The 21,716-nt window shown below is 42.8% G+C and overlaps 1 protein-coding gene across 6 annotated transcripts in view; it reads right to left on the bottom strand.

Annotated features, from left to right (window-relative positions):
• KCNH1 (potassium voltage-gated channel subfamily H member 1) overlaps positions 1-21,716 on the bottom strand; it is a 227,407-nt gene that overhangs the window by 80,471 nt on the left and 125,220 nt on the right. For all 6 annotated transcript variants that reach the window (XM_081000504.1, XM_081000505.1, XM_081000507.1 and 3 more), the window contains exon 10: positions 12,491-12,687. In XM_081000504.1, the coding sequence (XP_080856630.1) occupies positions 12,491-12,687 (197 nt within the window). The remainder of the gene's footprint in view (positions 1-12,490; positions 12,688-21,716) is intronic.

Raw genomic sequence — 21,716 nt, 5'->3', positions numbered from 1 at the left:
ATTGCTGATATGGATATGAATATCGTTTATCTATTTTAATGCAAATCATTGGACATTGCTTTTATTGTATTGTGTGTGCATGTGTGCATTTTGTCTATAAACTGCTTCAAGATCTACAGATAATAAGCAGCATATAAATGGAAATAAAAAAGTAAGAATTACATAAAAAGCAGGAAGTTGCTCATTAAACGGAGCATGTGATAGATACATTTGGTATGGAATTGCCAACCTGCTTACATAGTTTTCTGGTGCAGCTCACAGGAAACTGAAGTCTGGGTGTAGTCTAAGAGTGGCAAAAGTTCATTTTCTTCCCTCTTACTAACAACAGAGCCTCAAAAGTCAGAAAAAGGACACTTGGAAGTACCGTATTTTTCGCCCCATAGGACGCACTTTTCCCCCTCCAAAAATGAAAGGGAAATGTGTGTGTGTCCTATGGGGCGAATGCAGGCTTTCGCTGAAGCCTGGAGAGCGAGAGGCGTCAGTGCGCACCGACCCCTCTCGCTCTCCAGGCTTCACGCAGATCTCCGCAAGCCGTGGGAGCCCGGCGCTGGGCTCCCGCTGCTTGCAGAGAGCTGCCTGCATGCCGAAGGCTGGGCGCGCACCTCTCGGCAAGCCGCGGGAGCCCTGCACTGGGCTCCCGCAGCTTGCGGAGAGTTGCCTGTTCAGGGGGCTGGAGTCGGGGAAGCTCAGGCTTCCCCCGCCCCAGCCCCGCGCCTGGGGGGGAAATAAATTTTTTTCTTTATTTCCCCCCCAAAAAAACTAGGTGCGCCTTATGGGACGGTGCATCCTATAGGGTGAAAAATACGGTATCTATGTTAGTGCTACACCCTGTTAAAGTTGCTGACTGCCGGTTTTGGGGGGATGCAAATGGGTTTTTAAGAAAAGAAAACTTGGGATAGTTCACAGCATTGTGCTCCATCATCAAAAGATTTATTTCACTGAGGTTCCAGTATATAAACATTAAGCCTGCTGCTTAGATGCTCCTTTATCATGCTCTGACCCTGCATTCACAGAGACAGGTGAGCCAAAATGAAAGATCTGAAAAGCATCTGTGTTCTAAATAAACAAAATGAAGCAAATACAGAAGAAGACCAGAAGTGCACTTTAGAAATTTCAACAGGAGAGAACTCATTGTTTTCAAAGCAACTCCACACAAGGAAAACCAAGTATTGTATCTATCCCTCTGGTAAATGATTCACAATTTATTCCGCAAACCTCAGGATGTGGGACAGAGTTTGACAAAGAATACTGTATGTTAAACTCTGCTAAATGAACTGAATGTTTCCTATCTGTATGAGCGCATTGCCTTTGCTGCTTAAAACCACAAAGCAGCATCAAATCAAAGGAAGCTTTCTTGCAGTATAGTCCTAGGTATATTTACGGTACCTTCACTTTGTTCAATTGGGCTTACTCTCAGGAAATTATACATAGGATTCCAGCCTTAAACTCAATGGGTGACATTAATAACGTCCACCTGCTTATGCAATAGAGATCTGATACAACCAGGCTTCTAGTTTCTCTTCCAGCACCCCATATATCCCCAAAACCTGCTATGGAGGGTCCCCCAATCCACCAGAACAGATTTTCAGGGGAATGCAAGGGATAGCCTGGAAAAGAGGAAGGGGAAGCCCTGTTGTATGAACAGATGTCAGCTCACTCCACGTTGGCTCTCATTCTACTGTGATTGCTGTCGTAGTCCAATTCTACTAGTAATGAAAATAATGAATTTACATCAGTGTAAGGATCTAGTCCTTATTTAAAGATTTCTGAGCCACCTTTCAGTGTAGGTCACATTGCCCTCAAAAGACAGTGCACAAAACACCATAGCAAAATTACAAAACCATCAAATTACACCTAGGAACAATTAATCCACAGCAGAGCAATTAATAAAATGCAGATCAAAATGTAAATGTCATAAGAATTGTCCTTTTAAAAAGGCAATCATGGGGCTAAGCTTCTTTTTCTGTGGAGTGCATCCCACAAATACCCAACTTAGCAGCATTTTATATCCTGCCTTCTAAAAACCAAAAGAGAAAGGCAAACCAACAGCCATAAATACAACTGGCCCCAGTGTAACCCTCCCTCTTCTAGATGTCAGGCTGCTGGTGGCCTTTGAGATGGATGGGGTCATGGTCTGAGACTGCCATTAGAAGGCACCTTTCTGTCATTTCCTAACCTGCTGCTAGCTGAAGGGAGGCTGGATGCAAACTCTAACAGTTGCCGTTTCTGAAAATTAGCTCTGTGCTGCTAAAGATAAGTTGTTTTGCAATGGTTTCCTGTGAGCTCCTATAACCCATCAGTGATTCAACTATATTCCATCTGGATGCTTTTCTCTGTTTGACCCAGATTTTATACAGATGCCAGCAGCATCTTGTCCAGTCTGTTGCTGACAACAGAGACGTTGACACATCTGAGTGAGCTAGAACCTTAGGATGGGGAAAATGCTGCAGAGAAATTAAAAAGGGAAACATTTCTGTCTCTGACTCTCTTATCTTCAGGGAAGGGAACCAGAAGAGATGCTGGAAATCTGTGATCAGAATTTATTTTAAAAGTAGCTGAGGTGCAACTAGTTTGGGGAAGCGGCTTAAATCTTTCTGTGCTAGTTATTTCCCCAGTCTAAATCCTACCACCTCCCCAAGCTGCTATACAAATGGCATATTGGAGGGGGAAATTGTAGATTGGAAAAATGGTGGAGGGAGATAATTTTTTATTATTGTTGTTGTTATTATTATTTATTACTTATACCCCGCCCATCTGGCTGGGCCTCCCCAGCCACTCTGGGCGGCTTCCAACAAAATATTAAAAACACAATACAGTAATACCTCCGCGAACGTCTGCCCTGGCGAACGTCCATTTCGGTGAACGTCCATGGCAAACACGGAAGTACTGGAACAGGTTATTTCCAGGTTTGCTGCTCGCACATGCACAGATGCGCCAAATTGCGCATGCGCAGAATCACAAACCGCTCCATGTGTGTGTGCAGAGTGGCACTTTGTCGAGCATCCCTTTCGTGGAGCGTCCAGGGCTCTGGAATGGATCCCAGACTCAAAACAAGGTACCACTGTAAAAGATCGAATATTAAAACTTCCCTAAACAGGGCTGCCTTCAGGTGTCTTCTAAAAGTCAGATAAAGTCAGACCTTAGGTTACGAACACTGCGGGTTGCGGACTGTGCCAAATCCGGAAGTACTGGAACAGGTTACTTCCAGGTTTCGGCTCTCGCGCATGCGCAGAAATGCAAAATGATGTCACGTGCATGTGCAGAAGCACTGAATCGCTCCACGTGCGTGCGCAGACGTGGCGCTTCAGGCTACGAACACTGCAGGTTGCGAACATGCCTCCCACACGGATCATGTTCGCAACCGGAGGTATGACTGTAGTTGTTTATTTTCTTGACATCTGGTGGGAGGGTGTTCCACAGTGTGGGCGCTACTGCTGAGAAGGCCCTGGTTCATTGAACTATGTGGATATTGCACAAGTACCAGGATGGTCTGAGACAGCCTAAATGCAAAAGTAATTGATATATACTTCTTGCAGTGAGGGGACTCGCCAGAAGGCCCTTGGCACTGGACCTCAGTGTCCGGGCAGAACGATGGGGGTGGAGATGCTCCTTCAGGTATACTAGGCTGAGGCTAAGGTCACCCCTTCTACCTTCGCCACTCTAACCACCCCTTCCCTCCAAGCTGCTAAGAGAAAATATGAGAGGCTTGATTTCATTTCCAGCATCTGTTCCAGGCCTGGGACTCTCTGCTTCTTCTTGTTCCTTAAAGTCATTCATTACATTTTAAGATATATTTTTATTTCAGGCACTGATTTCCAATATGCATCCCCAAAGTGCTTTTCAAATCAGTGAAAGGGCATAGAAGACTTCCAGGATGCAACTCAAGTGTTCCCAGTCTCTCATATAAACTCTGGCTGAACCTACCCCCACTTAGCTTCAGAAAAATGGTTGAATTATGTAACCACAAGACCAACTCCAGATTAATCTGTAAGGATTGGCAGCACTGTCACCATTTCCTTCCTCTGCTCCAGCCATTTGAACCAGTGTGTGATGGAATGTGACAAGTGAGTTTATCTTATTTAATTTAGAAAACAGGTCAGCATAAACAATATCCCAATGCTCGTCTTGAGTGGCAGTAAAGCCCTGAGCAGTACTTAATGAATTGTGCATGCAAAAATGGTGTCGCATTTCCCTTACAACAGCATCCTCAATTGAGGATGTGGAAATATAACATTTCTGCAAAGCAAGAAAAGAGAAGAACACCTTGACAAAGATAGGATGTAGATGCTCATCTCGTATCAATCTAACATCTGCTTCTGAATCATGCAAGTCTTTGAGCTGCACAAGCTCTTTGAGCAAATGGTCAGATATTAATTCTGCTTTGCTCAAAATCTTGCAGAAATTTGCAAAGAGTATTGAATAATGCTACCTGCGATATAAACTATTAGTGTCCCTATCACAGACAGACAGGAACAATGGCCAGACTCTCTTTTTTTGGCAGAACTACTCCCTTTAAGATTTTCTGAAGGCAAGGATACATTCATCTTAAAAGCAAATGTACTTTTATATGGTAAGTGCAAAGAATGCAGTTTATGTCATCGCATCAGAATTGACCTGCTACAAGCTTTTCTTGATCTTTTACTTCTATGGAAAAAAAACACCCAAAAGGCAAAACAGGAAACAGCTGGCCATCAGTCAAGCAGAGAGATGCTCAAAAGTGTGACATCAAATTTATATAAATATAGACCAGATTCACACATAACACTAAGCCAAACCAAGACTTAGCATGAATGAGAAAACATGCAGGTTTCCAGAGTGGAGGTTGTGATTTGAGGACCCGTTACCCGCTTGGGAATAATAGACACATGGACACAGCATATTAGGTTAATGGGCTAGGAAAGGCCACAACTTTATTGATTACAGCATGTGAGAGGTATCGGCTTAGGCATTGGACAACCGCAAATTTTGACTCCACCCACTCAGAGAGGGGTGAGTCTGATGAGGGTTAACCACCAGTAGGGGGAGCCTGTTGATGCCAATACAACTATAAGCTCTCCCCTGATGTCACCGGGGGTCGTGCCATGGCCCCCAGCCGCACAGGGCATCAGACAGGATCCATGACCGCCAGATTCCTTTAACGGAATACCCAAAAGTGAAGGGGTAGGCGATGGCCACACCTTGCCCTTCCGTACACCAACAACCTATTCCAATGCCTAACTGCCAAATACTGAGAAAGTTGTGACGATTGCTACGAGGTAGGTGAAAAAAACCAAAAGGCCAGTGCCAATTTGCCAATTGGACAAAACTCCTACCAGGCCCCCTAGGGAACCAGGGAGACCAACCACAGGTCCATAGCAAGGTCAAATGAACAGCTAAGCTCTAAAGGGAGTGGTGGGTGGGTGACTTGAAGAGATTGGCAGTGCAATGGCGAGGAGAGCTGGCGCGGCCGCATTTGAGCAGCTAAATCACGCCCCCAAGCTGCCACCCGATTGGGTGTTCTTCTGGGAGGCGTGGTGCGCCAGCGATGGAGCAGGGCAGGTGGCCAGCACGCCCCCTTCATAATGTGGGAAACTGTTCCTGCTCACAATCCCTCCCCTCCTGGAGGAGGAGAGGCTTTGTGGCCAACCCAGGCTAAGGTATGGTTTGGCTTAGCGTTATATCTAAACCTAGGCTATTGGTTTTTCTCACTCTAGAGCAGTGTTTCCCAAACTCAGGTCTCCAGCTGTTTTTGGACTACAATTTCCATCATCCCTGGCCACTGCTAGCTAGGGATGATGGGAGCTGTAGTCCAAAAAATAGTTGGAGATCCAAGTTTGGGAAACACTGCTCTATACAAAACACATGGCGTAACCAAGGTTTAGTCTTGGTTTAACCATTCATGGTCTGAGGGGAGGCAGACCATAAGTGTGGATTTGGACATAACTCTTAGGATAAACCAAGGATTAATCCTGGGTAGTACTGCAGAAGCAGCACAATTGTGGAAAGTATGCAACAGCTGTGACCTTCACTTTGGACACCCACTCATTTGCACAAAGCCATAGTGTGGCATATAGACTTACATGCAAACTGGGCCACAAATGTCATGTGATGTTACAATTAAAGGATTGCCCTTGCATCTTTGAAAGCCAACATTTCTTATACTAAGAAGAGAACCTAACTACTAAATGAGAATTGCAATTTATTTCGGAAGGGTTTGCCTTCTGCCAAAGATTACACTTCTTTCAACGTTCAGATATTATGCTACTAATAGGCACAAGTTTAAGTGTGCACCTACAATGTAATGAGTAGAGCCACTGAAATCCAAAGCCATTATTTTACATTGTTCAAGTTATTTCACGGGGTAATCATTTCACATATAGCTTTATAAAATAATTGTGCTGATTGCATCTCGTATTTCAGAAGACAAATCCACAGTCCTAAAGGAAACATGCGCTTGCCTGCCTGTCTAGACTTCCTGAGCAGAGCAAGCATAATGAAATGCTAGAGCATTCCACCTGTGAAAAAGGTCTTTCTGTAGTATTCGCAGCCAGTTGTTTAATCATCTCTCACACCATCTAAAAGACCTAATGGCTAAATGGCATCATGAAATATTCAAGGCATGGAGAGCACTAGAGAGACCTGAATTGAGGGTACTGCCAGCCAGCCAGCTCTCTCTGGTAGGGCATGAGCAATCATCTATATCCCATCATGCAAACTACCGCATGCATCTGTGCAAGGGAAAGCAAACACGCCCATCCCCGAGTGAGTGAAAGTAAACTAAGAGCAATCAAGAAGAAGTAGTGTACACATAAACTAAAGCAAATATTTGCTGAAACAGAAAAGACAGGAAGCATTCTGCCAATGTACCAATTAGGGGCACTCCACTGATGAGTATTAAAGAGGCTAAAAGGCGTGGAGTTTCAAACCAGAGGGAAGAAAGGGGGGAAGCTACTAAGCCAATCATCATTACTAAGGATGCTGGGAAACTACTTCTTCCATAGGAATCTTTATATTCTTCAAAACTTTCTCCCAGTGGAAAGAAGTATAACCTGGAATCCCCAGTAGAATTGATGGATTGATGTAGGTAAAAATGTCTAACCATCCTAAATGTGTTCAGTGTGCTCTCACATCCCTTTGGTAGGACAGTTATTTTGAAGCCAACAAATTTTCATTCAACCTAGTGTCCTGGAAATTAATTCAGTTACAATACTGACTGTACCTGTGGCAACTTCAGATTGTAGGATGGACAGAAAAACTTAAAGTTGGAAAAAGTTCTCATGTATAATAACGGAGTGGGGGGGATGTACCATCAAATGAGTGGCAAAAGTTCTGGTTCTGCAGGTTTTCAGCACAGAAGAGTTTCAGTGAGGAAGGTTTCTCTGCCGAAAGTGTCTATTGTTTAGTAATTGTGCTATCAGAAGCTTTCCTCTGAAATTCAAATCCCCAGAGAAGATTTGCAACTTGCATGAAGGGATACAATTATAACAGGGAATGACTTTTATGGTTATTCTTTTGCATTCTTAGACCATCCTCCAATCTATGTTTTCAGGGCAGTATACAAAGAATGCAGTAAAATATAACATAATACTGCAAAAGTATACAATTTACAATTCAGTTATGAAACAAACAATGCAGAAGTCACGGTAAACAGAAGCTGGTTAGCCACCTCTTCTGTCCCCAGAGTCCAGACAAAAAAGGTCTTTCACAGACTTTTAAAATATGTCAGTGAAGGAGGGTGCAAAAGTATCTCCGATGGAAGGGAGTTTCATAACTGGGATGCCATCACTGAGAAGGCCCTGCTACAAGTCACTGTGGAATGTATCTCAGTTATAAATGGAACATATGACGAGTTTGCTAAATCAGGCCAATCACCCATCTAAGACAGCATCCTGATGACTGTGGGAAGCCTGCAAACAGGACATTGACACAACAGCATCTACCCACCTGTGATTCCCATAAACTAGTGATCAGAGACATAATGCCTCTGACAGTGAAGATAGAACATTGCCATTGCAGCTAGCAGCCATCAATACCTCTCTCCTCCATGGTTTGGCCTAATCCTCTTTTAAAGCCATCTAAGTTGATGGAAATCACTGCCCCATGTGGAAGTGAGTTCCATAGTTTAACTATGCATTCAACATGCCTTTCTTTATCAAAAGGATAAATGGGCATGCAGTTCTTTTTTTAAAAAAAAAAAAGTTAAGCAATCAGACAGATGACCTGATTCACAAGGACACGATTGTTAACTGTTCCATTCTTCAATGTTTTGTTGTGTATGATTCCCATGCAAGTTAAACTGATAGAATTATACTCACCTAAAGCCTAGATTCTAGCTCTTCCTCCCTCACAGACACACAACATCCTTAAAGACTCAAAGCATGAGAAACCGAAATATTTGTGGCACAAACAGGAATGCAGCCTATGGGTAATGAATGAAGCACTTTGCTCAAAACAGATCATATTTTTTCTTCAACATTTCCCATCTGGTATACCTTATCCATATTCTTAACACAATGTTTACATCTTCTGCAGCCTGCAAAATAAGTGTGCTGGGTAACTCAGGGTAGCCAATTCTAATTTGCAATCAGCTTCTTGCAAATAAAAGAAAAAGAATGCAGTTCACTTACTTAATACTAATCAAGTTTAACCATTCTCACCATCAATCAGCATCAGTTTTATCACTGACTGCAATCCAATTAAAATACCATTATCTCAATAATCAGATGGAAATTGCTATGATGGAATGTGCTTTCTATAATAAATGTTTCATAGAATAACATGAAAGGGAAAGAATGAAGTTCCTTTGCCTGAATATGTCTTTCCAAATCAATCCGCAGATAACCCTTCTAAGCTTAGCATAAAGAAAGCTCTGGTTTAAAAAAAGTAGCGGACGTGGATAGCAGTTCCTTAAGCTGGAATGGCATGTGAAAGAAAGTTGTCCCAATGTGTATTTGAAAACAAAGTTAACTAGTTCACAATACCCAAAATAATAAGTGAGCCAAAACGCAGCCACTTTTCAAAATTTTGCAGTGCAGTTCTCCAGCCAGGTAATGTGTATAAAAATAATAAAGTTTGCATAACAATATACACTGTCTGTGAAGGAAATATGCAAAAATGCATTTCATTAGGAGAAATTGCTTACAAACAGTGGCATAGCGAGGGTTGCCAAAGCCCAGGGCAAGGAAAGCATTATGCCTCCTAAGGCAAGCATTGCTCCCCCAACTGGCGCCTCCATGCAGCACTGCTGCCGCTGGACAGAGCTGCAGCGGGACATGTGTGCTTGCCTCCTCCACCACTCTCACTGTCTGCCTGCTTCCCCCACCGGCGGGTGATGCTGTATGGCCAAGGGATGCAAGGACCTATCCTCTCCCAGTTCCTGCTCAGCATGCTTCTCAGGTGAGGTGAGAGGGAGGGCGGGGAGTGCCTCCATTCGGGGCGGCAGCTGCAGAGGTGTGCCCATAAAAAAAAATGTGCTGGTTTTCATGCTGATGTGACATCAGGCAGCCTTTCAACTGCACATCACTGGAGAAGGTGATATATGGGGTGGCTGCGCCATGCATCTCTTCATTGGGAGCAGGTGGTGCTGTGGTCTAAACCACTGAGCCTCTTGGGCTTGTTGATCAGAAGGTTGGTAGTTCGAATCCGCAGGAAGGGGTGAGCTCCCATTGCTCTGTCCGAGGTTCTGCCAACCTAGCAGTTCGAAAGCACACCGGTGCAAGTAAATAAACAGGTACTGCTGTGGCGGGAAGGTAAACGGCATTTCTGTGCGCTCTGGCACTCGTCACGGTGTCCCGTTGCACCAGAAGTGGTTTAGTCATGCTGGCCACATGACCTGGAAAGCTGTCTGTGGACAAAACGCTGGCTCCCTCAGCCTGGAAAGCGAGATGAGCACCACACCCCAAAGTCGCCTTTGACTGGGCTTAACTATCCAGTGGTCCTTCATAAAGGGATCTTGAGCCTTAATCTGAAGGAAATATCCACTTTGTATTGAAGTTTTCCTGCTCTAATTTATTCTGCTTGCACCTAATTGAGTGCGTACTTCAATTCAACAGGGCATAATGAAATGATTAACTCTGTTTGCTGCCAACATGATTTTGAAAACAAATAAGTAGTCTTTCCACTGGCAGGTATAAAAAATGGCACATAACGCTGTGGTGATTCTCACACATCTCCGTCAAAACATACTACGAACAGGTTAATTAATTAGGCCAAAGAATTCCATGCTGTATTTGAAGCTATAATAAAGGAATGTCTTGACAAAATAGGTTACGCTCATTGCACGGTGCCAATTATAGTTGCAAAGCTATACCCTTGTAAAGCCTTTTTCTGGCTTTTAATCAGATTTCATGGCTTTCTCCTATCTTCCTTGTATCTGAAGCAACAGTTCCAACACTGTTAAAATATATTACCACAGAAAGCAGCCCATACCGTCTCACCAGAAATGATGCAGAGCTAAAACAAAACCCCACAACCAAAAGTGTATTTGATTCTTCCGTCTGAGAGATTATTTCAAAGCATTAGCAGAATGCAACCATATCGTGCAAACCATGGCAAACATTGTACACCAATTGCCAATTTTCTGCCACAGACCTGGGAGCTCAATTATATCTGTCTTCAAGTAAATAAATACACATACTAACTGCCCACGCAACCATTCCACAACAAAGCACAGCGGATGTGCCAGAATACCTTTAAGCCATCATTTATGTACCTGCAGTCCAGGAGGTGTGGAAAATGCTGCTCATTATGTACTGCATTGCTCCCTGTCTAATTCTACCAGGAAGATTTCTTAAAAAAAAAAAAATAGGTAGAAAATCTGTTATTTCTTGATGGGTTGGGATAATTACACTACATATAAGGTTTTAACATTTGCCCTCACAGTTCAGACAAGATTTCACAGTGCAACATGGGGCCTTGTAGACTGGGAATCGCCTATGTTAAAACATGCTGGTGCTATTTTTGTGATCAGCAACGGTTTCTTGTTAATAAATCTGACTGGCTGGATGAAGTGACAGCTACTTGCCACTTTCAAGGGTTGTCGAGAATAACTCAGAGGAGCCAAACACAGAGAAGAGAACAGGCCTCAATCTTCACCTCTGAGTAGCCTCCCTTTTGTCTGAGGCCTCATTTCATGTCATACTTCAGGATTTCTCCATGTTACATTCACAGTCATATTTCTACTATATGCTTTTCTTTACTCTTATACACTAAAACAAACTTCAGTTTGGAGACTTCTTTATTTTAGAATATGCTTCCCACAAAACCTCTTATGGCAATTCTTTAATTCTATCCTTCAAAGTGCTGATGTTGCTGTTTGCATTTCTCTTTTTGCAATAGCGGACTGTTCTTAGTGCTGAGCAAATGTTTGTGGGTGGGGGAAGAATGCACTAAATATATGCACAGTCGTCCCCCCCCCCCTTCACAACTTTCTGAGCATATACAAAAATAGAGGTATAAGGAAGAAGGCTTGAGGCATATTTGCTGGATATCGAAGTTGTGAAGAAGCAGAAACTATCTCCATTACAGATTTTAACGGTCATTCCCTCTTGCTAGGAAACTCTGGAATCTATGGTTATTTGTGCAAGGCCAAGGATTCTCAATCCTGGGAATTGTAGCATAGAAAGGGTTTGAGAATTTACTTGAGCAGCGCTACAGTTCTCAGGGTCTCCTAGGAACACTGGCATATCAACAGACATTGGATTTTTTACATCCCCACCTTGCCCACCAATTTGACACATTTTTTATATCATGCTTCATTGTAATTGACTCCACGGTAATTTTATATTAGTTTGCTGGGATGCAGAAAATTCTCTGGTAAACTGGTGTGAATCAATACAGTGGTACCTTAGTTTACAAACTTAATTCGTTCCGGAAATCCATTCTTAAACCAAAGCATTCTTAAACCAAGGCGTGCTTTCCCATAGCAGCAGGAGACTCAATTTACAAATGGAACACACTCAACATGTTCTGCTTCCAAGGAAAAGTTCACAAACCAAAACACCTACTTCCGGGTTTACAGTGTTCTTAATCCAAGTTGTTCGTAAACTAAGCTGTTCTTAAACCAAGGTACCACTGTATATGGGCTGAATCCAACAAAATCTATGGAATCCCCAGTGTATAATTTCTTTATTAGTATTTATAAAATGTTAAAATTGGTTAATTGTAATGATTTGATGTTACAACTACTATGGTTCCCCCCCCCCCTTTGTTATTGTTGAACTCTAAATAAAGTCTTATTCTGTTTTTAAAAAAGGAATCCCTAGTGCAAATTCCGGAATTGGGGGAGGGGAGGGATGCAGGGAGCGTGCAAAGTGAGGAAACAGAGGAGCAGATTGTTGCCCAAGTTATACCCCACTGTAGTGCAAATATGCCTGTAGGTGAGTTGTTTACCAGTGAGGATTCTCATACACCCTCATTTTCCATTTTTTTAAAAAAAAATCCTGACAGAATCAATCGAAAAGGAAAAGAGCCAACCCGAGACCATCCTTATAAGCACACAATAACCCCTTACCCTTTTCCTCAGGTTGTAGGTCAAGATGAGGTTCCTGGAGAAAGAGTGTGAGAAGGCTGTGTAGAACTCCAGCACCTTCTGTAAGGCATCTCTCTTGATCACGTGAAGGTCACAGTACGTCAGAGCCCTTACGTTAGCACAAGACTGGGCAAGGGTAGTTTCTTTCCAGAAGACATCCCCAAAAACATCTCCTTTGCCTAGGAAAAGACAACAGCAATAATATCCACGATCAAAGGACTGCCTCAGCGCCGAGACTCAAACAGCAAGAACAAAACATTTCCACAAGAGGTTTCTTTCTTTCTTCCTTTTTACTGAAAGTGCATTTCTCATTTCATTCCACGTTCTGAACACACACTTTTAACAGGGCCCTCTGGTTGGAGTCCAGGGACAAGATCCAAATATCCCTGTACGCGGTGACATGCTGCCAACAACCTTCTTCCCCAGTTGGCACTGTCAGGCCAGATTTGAATGAGAAGCCAAGGACATAAGGAAACATTTCCCATGTGGTCACTCTCTCATTTAAATCAACCCATCAGCTGGTGCTGGTTCTGTGTAAGCATGCAGGTTGTAGTACACTTGGTAGAGTTGATTTTTTATTTGATATTTGTATTCCACTTTTCCAACAACAATGTTGGGTTCAAAGTGGCTCACAATCATCATCATCTTTAAAATGTGCAAACATTACAGTCCCTATAATCCTATCAAAAACACAATAGCAGAAAAAAATAAGACTGATAAAACAAACAAATTCAATGCAAACTCATAGTGCTTCAAAATACATAAAGAAGAAAGCTATCATGCTGAGGAAAGGAAGCAGGCAGCATTCTCCAAATACACGTTTGAGACAATTTATCTTCCTGGGCTTGTTTTCTTTTTGTATGCTGTACCTATAATATGACACGCAGTCTGGAGAGATGGATGCTGGATGCTGCATAGGCAACTGGCAGTGTTGAGACGTTAACACTAAACCATGGCTTAGCATTGAGTCAATGGGCCACAGCAAGCAACAGACCTATGTTCTCCCTCCTCTCATGTAAAGCCAGAAAAAGAACCCCAGTAGCATTTATTTTCAGTTTCTCTGCATCTCAGCTCATTGTTGAAGCCAAAGTGGGAATCAACTAATCCTTCTCAGTGTCAAAACAAGCCAATTCCAAACCATGGTTTCTGAAGCTGGCTTGTTTGACCACAGTAAGTGTGCAAGCCCTGATCCCCAATTTGGAGACAGCAAAAAGCTGAGATTCCATTCGGATACAGCAAAAAGCTGAGATTCAGGGAAAATAGACCAAAATCCTCTTTCCAGCCATGTGGCAAGAAAAAAGGATAGAGTGTATGATTTCAAGGCTTCCTGCAGCTCATTCACATAATGCCAAGCCATGAATTGTTTAAATTGGTTTTTACCCCACCCTTCAAGTCACTCCAAAGTGGGATGTATCAAATATAAAAATCAAATGAACCCTACAAGAAGTCCATTAAGAACATTAAAACAATATAAACCAGTTCAACAACTGCACCGCTCACTGCAAACATCAGTGGCCTAGTCAGGGTGGGCCCAAGACATTTTGCTGCCTGAGGCAAAGGACAAGATGGTACACTCTCATTCTATATATAGAACCAAGTGAACTGGCAACAGGAGAGGGACCTTGACTGCACCTGAAGGCAACAGGCTACCTGTAGGCGCTGCTGAGGGAAGGGGGAGCTGCCCCCAGCCCCTGCCATCTCTGGCAGCTGCCTCATTATGTCTAACGGTAGGGTCGACCTTGAGCCTAATACATCAAGAACCCATATCATTAAAGAGAAGCATACTTTAGTTGGCGCTGAAAATCCACAAATGTTGGCGCCAGGCAGTTTGGTGTTATATATGGTCACAGCTGCTATGTATTCAGAGTTATGCGTACTCTAGACAAGCAGAATGCAGTGTTTTTCAAAGGCCAGCAGTCAATCAGCTGAATTGCTCCACAGAGTTCTGTGCTTAAAACTATCCGGTGGATTAGCATAAATCCATTTATCCAGTCTTAGCACTGGATTCAGAATTCTCAAGCTTGCAAAATATTTAGTTAAACAACTCTGGTAACAGTGATTAACCCGTTCAATTTAAAATGTGGATTGCTTCCAATAATCTATAAAGATCCATCCCATGTAAGATTCCTAATAAAAGTAATTTCTCCTGTGCTGTTCAGTCAAGAAAATGTACCTTTATTAAACTTTGTAAAAATTCTAACTGTGCTAAGGCACTGATATTTAATTTGCCAATTAATTAATTAGAGTAATTTGTGCAAAGTAAGACAGTTAATAGCATAAAAAGAATGTTGAGTGTCAGCCTGCTGTTAATCCTTCAAAAATGGCTAACAACTTAAAAGCTGTCAGTCTCTCTTTGCTCCTTTTTCTTTACTCGGTGGCTAAACAGTGTAACTGGCAGAGTTGATAAAAGCCACCCTGAGCTTTTGATCTCCCACACAGTTTCTTCATATATGATTTAACCTGAATTCAATGGTGCTGCTTGATCTATACCAACAGAAGAAGAGCACTGTCCCCTAAAAGTGTGTGAATAATTTACTTCTTTCATTTATTTGAAAACTAACCACAATTACTCTTCCAAGTTCACATGAAAAAAATATTGTATGGCCTAAGAAATCTTTTTTAAAAAACTGATAAACAGAAATATTTTCTCCTCAGAATCTGAAAGAACAGCCCTGTTGTCATGTGGCCATATTCTATAAAGATATAATAACAAGATAAAGAGTATGTATTCATTTAGTAGATACCTTGTCCATTGGGTAGATGCCAAATGACCAGTGGGTCCAACGCAAACACTTAAGATTCAAAAATATTTTCCTCATGTCATATAATAGAGCACATTGTGCTAATAGAGCAATAATCAAATTGCAAGGTAGGAGTTTGCTATATAGGCAGTCCCCCATTTACATGCATTCAATATGTGTACAGCTGTGTATATGCACATCACGCTGAACCCAGAAGGTACATGGAAACGTCATAAAGGCATCACTGAAATGTCACTAAATGGGCAGAGTGGGGTGACTACAGACTCTTTCAATGGGTTTCAATTATACATGATTTTGCTGACGGTGCCTCGTTACCTCCGAGTAAACAGGGGGCTGCCTGTATTTGGGTTGTATCCCCCTAATCAGGACAGACTCACTGAAAATAATGGCCATGACTAACTTATTTATTTCAATAGGTCTACTCTGAGTATAACTTAGGGGGATACAACCTTATGTGTGGGATCCACTTAACCACCAGCAGCAAGCACAACCAAGCTCTACCCCCTCTTGCCCCCATGTGCCTCCGAAATTGGCTCTGGGCAGTTGCAAAGCCCCAAGAACAGCACACAGGGAGAGGAGAGGGGGAAATCATTCCATTTGGCAAATTGAAATGTTTGTGAGGACAATGTTTGCTCTGGTATAGAACTGCCCCCCCCCCCCCAGGTAAGATATCCTAGCATGGTCCAGTAGGTGTGGGGCATGAGCTCTTTAGTGCTTTGGAGATGGGGAGACTATGTCACATGTGTATGATTGGCAGTCATCCTTTGTAGGTACTGTAGGTTGTTATGTTGTTGAGTATGAGTGGTTGGTTGACGGAGATAATATTCAAAGTAGTAAATGACTGTTGTGGTTCTGTGCAATGGATGGTGAGTGAGATTGGGTGAGTGGCTACATGACTAATGTGTGTTATGTTGGTTGTAATTTTGCATTATACTGTCTTGTACTGATCTCTGATTATTCATATGAACATGGATATTGTTTAAGTATTTGAGTGTTGTTGTTTCACAGAAATAATTCTAGTCTTTATTGTACTTATTGTGTAGAGATGATAGACAGATAGATATGTATGTATGTATGTATGTATGTATGTATAGATAGATAGATAGATAGACAGACAGACAGACTGACTGGGAACCCCTTTGAGATCTTCAGAAAGTAAGCGGTTGCTAAACGGAAATAATACATCAAATAAAATCCAACTCCCTTGTATGGGGGTGGGGGCAAGGTTTAAATATTCCTGTGCCACATTATGAATCTATCCCATTGAGTTGGGACTATCACCTTTGGCACTTCTGCGTAATAGATGTCCTTGCGGGTAAAGTAATAAACCAAAGCCGTTTCGGAGAAGCATTACAAGAACAATTATGTCTGTATGCTTTAAGATTGCAATTAGATAAAATTAAACCAGCAGGGTTTTCTCCTTCTAGAGCAAATGGGCCATTTAACACCTTTCTTCTACAGAATGGAACACACACACACACATTTCCACAGGGGTAACATAGTTTTTTGAATGAAAGTAAAATTCCTCAGGGATGATGACTTTGTGAATAATAACTTACTCTGGAAATCTGAGGACACGCAATCCATGCCATCCGCCTGTGCAATGTGCTCTCTTAATCAGAGTAAACAAATGAAACCACCCCAATCCCTGGTGGCAGCAAACAAATTAAAATAGCTGGGTTTGCATAACAATCATACTACAATCATAACTTTAGTTCGTTTATTGATTTTATCTGCTTTATTATAGCTATTTGTATTGAGGTGGAAATTATTCCATACCAAACTGGAATCCTATGCTTTAAATTGAATACCCCACTCCCCTTTGTACACAATGTTTCCTACTTAAAAGAGGCTGGTCCTAATGTGCTTCACCACACCATTTCCAGCAAAAACTTCAGCACAGCAAGGGAGAAACAATGTTTAGTCAACAAAGATAGCATTTGCACTTTTCCAGTATTAGTGTAGAAATACTTCTGCATATGTTTACATTCTAATAATAGAGATATGTCTTTGTTTTGTAAAGCAGGGCTTTGATCAAGGGTAGTCAACATGGTGCCCTCCAGATATTGCTGGACTACAAGTCCGATGGGCCCCAGCCAGGATTGGTAAAGTTATTGTAGTCTAACATCTCAACAGCTATCCCTGAAGTTATCAAAGCTCTACACCTTTGTCTGGAGTGAATCTTAAAGGGCCAGCCCCCAGGCCTGAAGACTGACCTTTTTTTGGCCTTTTTTTGGCCTGCCGTGGGTGCCTCCATTTATCAACATAAAGGTAGGTAAGGGTAAGAGAGTCTAACTGGTCCAAGGTCACCCAGCAAATTTCCTGGGTGGGTGGAGATCTCACAGGAGATCTTCAAGAAGAGACTGGGCAGTCACCTGATGTAAATACTCTTGCTCTAGATTTCTAACTTGGAGCAGGAGGTTGGATGAGATCTCCCTTCCATTCTACAAATTTATGACTAGGCGGGGAACTGAACACAGATTTGCTTGGCCTAACTCCAAGATCCTATCCACTACGCCAGACTGGTTCTCAAAAGATATCCTTCTAGCACGATGAATATCATTTGGAACTGAGATCACACTTTCCTCTTAGGAACTGAGTAAACCTGATTTATAGTAATGTTATTATGCAAGAGAACACAGCGTATTCAATAAGCCAAGAGCAATAAGCTCACCAAATGAAATATTGTTGTAGGAGGCTCAGCCTCCTAATTTCAGCGTAAAGTTGGCTCTAATGGCATTTTAAAAAATATTGCCTGTAAATTCATTCATATCTTTTTAAGGCACAAAGGACATTTTGCTCCTAAGTTACATAGATCACTGAGTCACAAAATAATAATAAAAAAATGCAGTTTATTTCTCAGTTGCAAGGTGGGATAAGAGCATAACTCTTATATTCTTACTCTTACATTCCATAATCACATTCCATTAAAAGAGAAACTGAGAGATTATAGTTTAGTGAACACATTCCCCCCCCACACACACTTTCTAGTACAATTTTCACAATGATTGCTATTCAAAATCCTGAGGGGTACTGCTGAATAATCAGAATTCAAAATTTGTGGAACAGGTTAATTAATAGTAAGACTATTGACCTGTGTTCTTAATTGACCAATTAACAGTAGAGCCACTGTCTTTGTTAATGACAGTCATAACCACAGAGTGATCCTTCAGCAGCCCTAAAGTGTGGTCTCCTCCGTCCAGTCGGTCTTGAGTACAATCCTGTATGTGTAAGCCCACCCATGAGACATACTGAGGCAGCTGCCTTAGACAACAGAATCCAAGAGGTTGCACCACTGCAGGTGCCACTGCTGCTGTATAAGCGAGAAGCATTGGTGGCGGCTTCCAGGTTCCAGTGAGATCTTGGGAGAGCCCTGCAAAATCTTATTGGAAGCTGCCGCCGCAGCTGCTTCTCCTTGTTTCTCCAGTAATGGTGGTGGGGGCTCTGTCACCCCTTGGATTCTGCCACCCAAACTGGAGCCCATAAGCTGCAGCCACACAACTCTGGTAACTGAGGCTTCAGTGGGGGTAGGAACAGGACGGGCTGGCCCTGTGTCTAAGCAAGGAATCTTTTTCAGCCCAAAGGCATTATGTGTAGAGGAGCACAGCTATGATGACCAAGGGTATGGAAACCAAGCCTTATAACAAACAGCTGAAGGAACTGGGTCTGTTTAGAATGGAAAAGAGGATACAAAGAGGAGATATGATAGTCATCTTCAAATGTCTAAAGGGCTGTCACATGGAAGATGGAGTAAGCTTACTTTCTCCAGTTCCAGAGGCTAGGACCCAAACCAATGGCTTCAAGTTACAAGGAAGCAGATTCCAGCTAAACATCAGGAAGAAATTTCTGACACTAAGAGCTGTTCAACAGTGGAACAGTCTCCCTCAGGAGGTTGTGGACCCTCCTTCCTTGGAGGATTTTAAGCAGAGATTGGATGGCCATCTGTCATGGATGCCTTAGTTGAGATTCTTAGGTGATCCTCAGGGTCCCTTCCAACTCTACGTAAAGGTAAAGGGTAAAGGGACCCCTGACCATTAGGTCCAGTCATGACCGACTCTGCGGTTGCGGCGCTCATCTCGCTTTATTGGCTGAGGGAGCCGGCGTACAGCTTCCGGGTCATGTGGCCAGCATGACTAAGCCGACTAAGGTTCTGGTGAACCAGAGCAACGCACGGAAACGCCGTTTACCTTCCCACCGGAGTGGTACCTATTTATCTACTTGCATTTTGACGTGCTTTCAAACTGCTACGTTGGCAGGAGCAGAGACCGAGCAATGGGAGCTCACCCTGTCGCGGGGATTCGAACCGCCGACCTTCTGATCAGCAAGTCCTAGGCTCTGTGGTTTAACCCACAGCGCCACCCGCCATTCTATGATTCCCTCTTGGGCCACCTTCTGGGGGCTGCATAGTCAATCCAGGCAAGAAAGAGGAGCTCTTACAGAATTACATTCCAGCCAAGCAAGAAAACCCAGGAAGGGAGAGAATGCGAGGTCTTATGTGAGGTGTGGCCTCAGGAAGGAATGGGGCTTGGACAGAGCCCCAAAGGGCAGATAGCAAACCAGGGAGGGAGGGGATGACAACATGAAAGGGGACTGTTGGCAACAAAAGGCTTGGAAGAGGGAGACATCAGCATGCTGGAGGACTCCAAACTGTGACTGAGACTATTTATATATGCCTTTCAAATAATTTGCCCTGCAAATAAATAAATAAATAAATAATTGGCTGAACCAGAATACAAGCAGTCTTTTAGGTACCTAGTTGAGACAGAGAGACAAATTCAGATATAAATGCAAGGCAGCTTCCCCAAGTAAAAGAAAGAGAGGAAGAAATGGGGGGGGGAGAGAAACACTATCTAAGGGGTTTACGCTCTATAGTATACAGTGGTACTTAATTTGTTAAGTACTTAATTCATTCCGGACGTCCTTTTTTAACCTGAAACTGTTCTTAACCTGAAGCACCACTTTAGCTAATGGGGCCTCCTGCTGCTGCTGCGCCACCGGAGCCCAATTTCTGTTCTTATCCTGAAACAAAGTTATTAACCTAAGGTAATATTTCTGGGTTAGCAGAGTCTGTAACCTGAAGCATATGTAACCCGAAGCGTATGTAACCCGAGGTACCACTGTATTGCTCTGTCTTCTCTCTTTCCTGGCGGTATATTTCCTTCTAAGTGATAGCTACATTTGTTCTGAAAGATTTAAGGTTGCTAGGCTGCTGTTTTTTCTGCAAGGCTAATGTGAGCAACAGACACTGCACCACATCTCTGTGAGATTTTACTTTACCATTAGAACGGTGTGATAGAATCGCACCACCACCTGAAGGCTGGATCATCCTTGTTACTTATCTACATCTTATGGGTTATCACATGGTCTTTCCCTCCTTGCTTTGCTTCCACTGTGTTAGAGTGCAAAACCTTTTTTATGTGCTTAGTGCCCTCACTGTGTGGCTGAACTTTCTGGCTAAAAATAGAGCAAATCTACATTTCAAAATGCTTTGGGCTTTGGTTGACAGAATAGGTTTTAATGTTCTTTAATGCTTCTGTGCTGTTAATGATGCCTGGAAATACTGTGTTAAACAACAGCATTGCAATAAATATATCCAAGACGGGATGGGGGAGGGGGGAGAGGGCTGGATGGGTCCCTTACTTCCAATGAATTATAAAGTCATGGATGACCACCACTAGCTGTATGCTTTTCCCCAGCTATAGTGATTATTATTATTATTATTATTATTATTATTATTATTATTATTACTATTCTATTAGGGGAAAACACATTCCCTCTTTTTCAGAGGAACTCAAGGTGGCTAACAATTTTCCACTTTGGACTTCCGGGGGCGGCGCGAACGGCAATGGCGGTCCTCTTCTGAACGGGAGAGGAGGCTCCGCAGGCAACGGGTCGTCCACTACGGCGAAGCGGAGACCCACTCTGGAAAACCCCAGGCGGCAAGAGCCTGGGGTCTTGAGGCTCGGTGGGCGCCTTGAGCGACCCTCCAAGCGCAGAAGGAACCCCGTAAGGGGCTCCGGAGCGCGGAGGGGGGTTGCGGCGCTGAGAGCTGTTTCACAGCCTGAGGAGCGAAGCCGCGCTGCTACTGTCGGTGAGCGCTGATCCCTTTTCCTGCTAAATTACGGATTCGGACGAAAAAGCAACTAACTTGTGAGTAAAAGACTGAGTCACTTGAATTTGAGACTTTAAAGGGAAAATTTAAATTGGTTTGAACTTGGCTGAAAGCGGAGAGACGTGGAAGCAGGAAGTCCGTCTTCCGCAGCCATTGAACTTGAAAAAAGCAATCAGCTGGAGGAGTGGAGGCTGAAAGAAAGAGATCCTAAGTTTTACAGATCTAAGCATCTATTGAACTTGCATCTTAAAGTAAAGACTTTAAGCTAAAGATTTGGAATTTTCACTTGCACTTGACTTTCCTCCTTTTATTGGATTACAAATTAGAAGGTGAA

The sequence above is a fragment of the Podarcis pityusensis genome, assembly GCF_964106645.2.
Source record: "Podarcis pityusensis genome assembly, chromosome: 3".
NCBI lineage: Eukaryota > Metazoa > Chordata > Lepidosauria > Squamata > Lacertidae > Podarcis > Podarcis pityusensis.
This window is presented reverse-complemented; position numbering and strand designations above follow the sequence as displayed.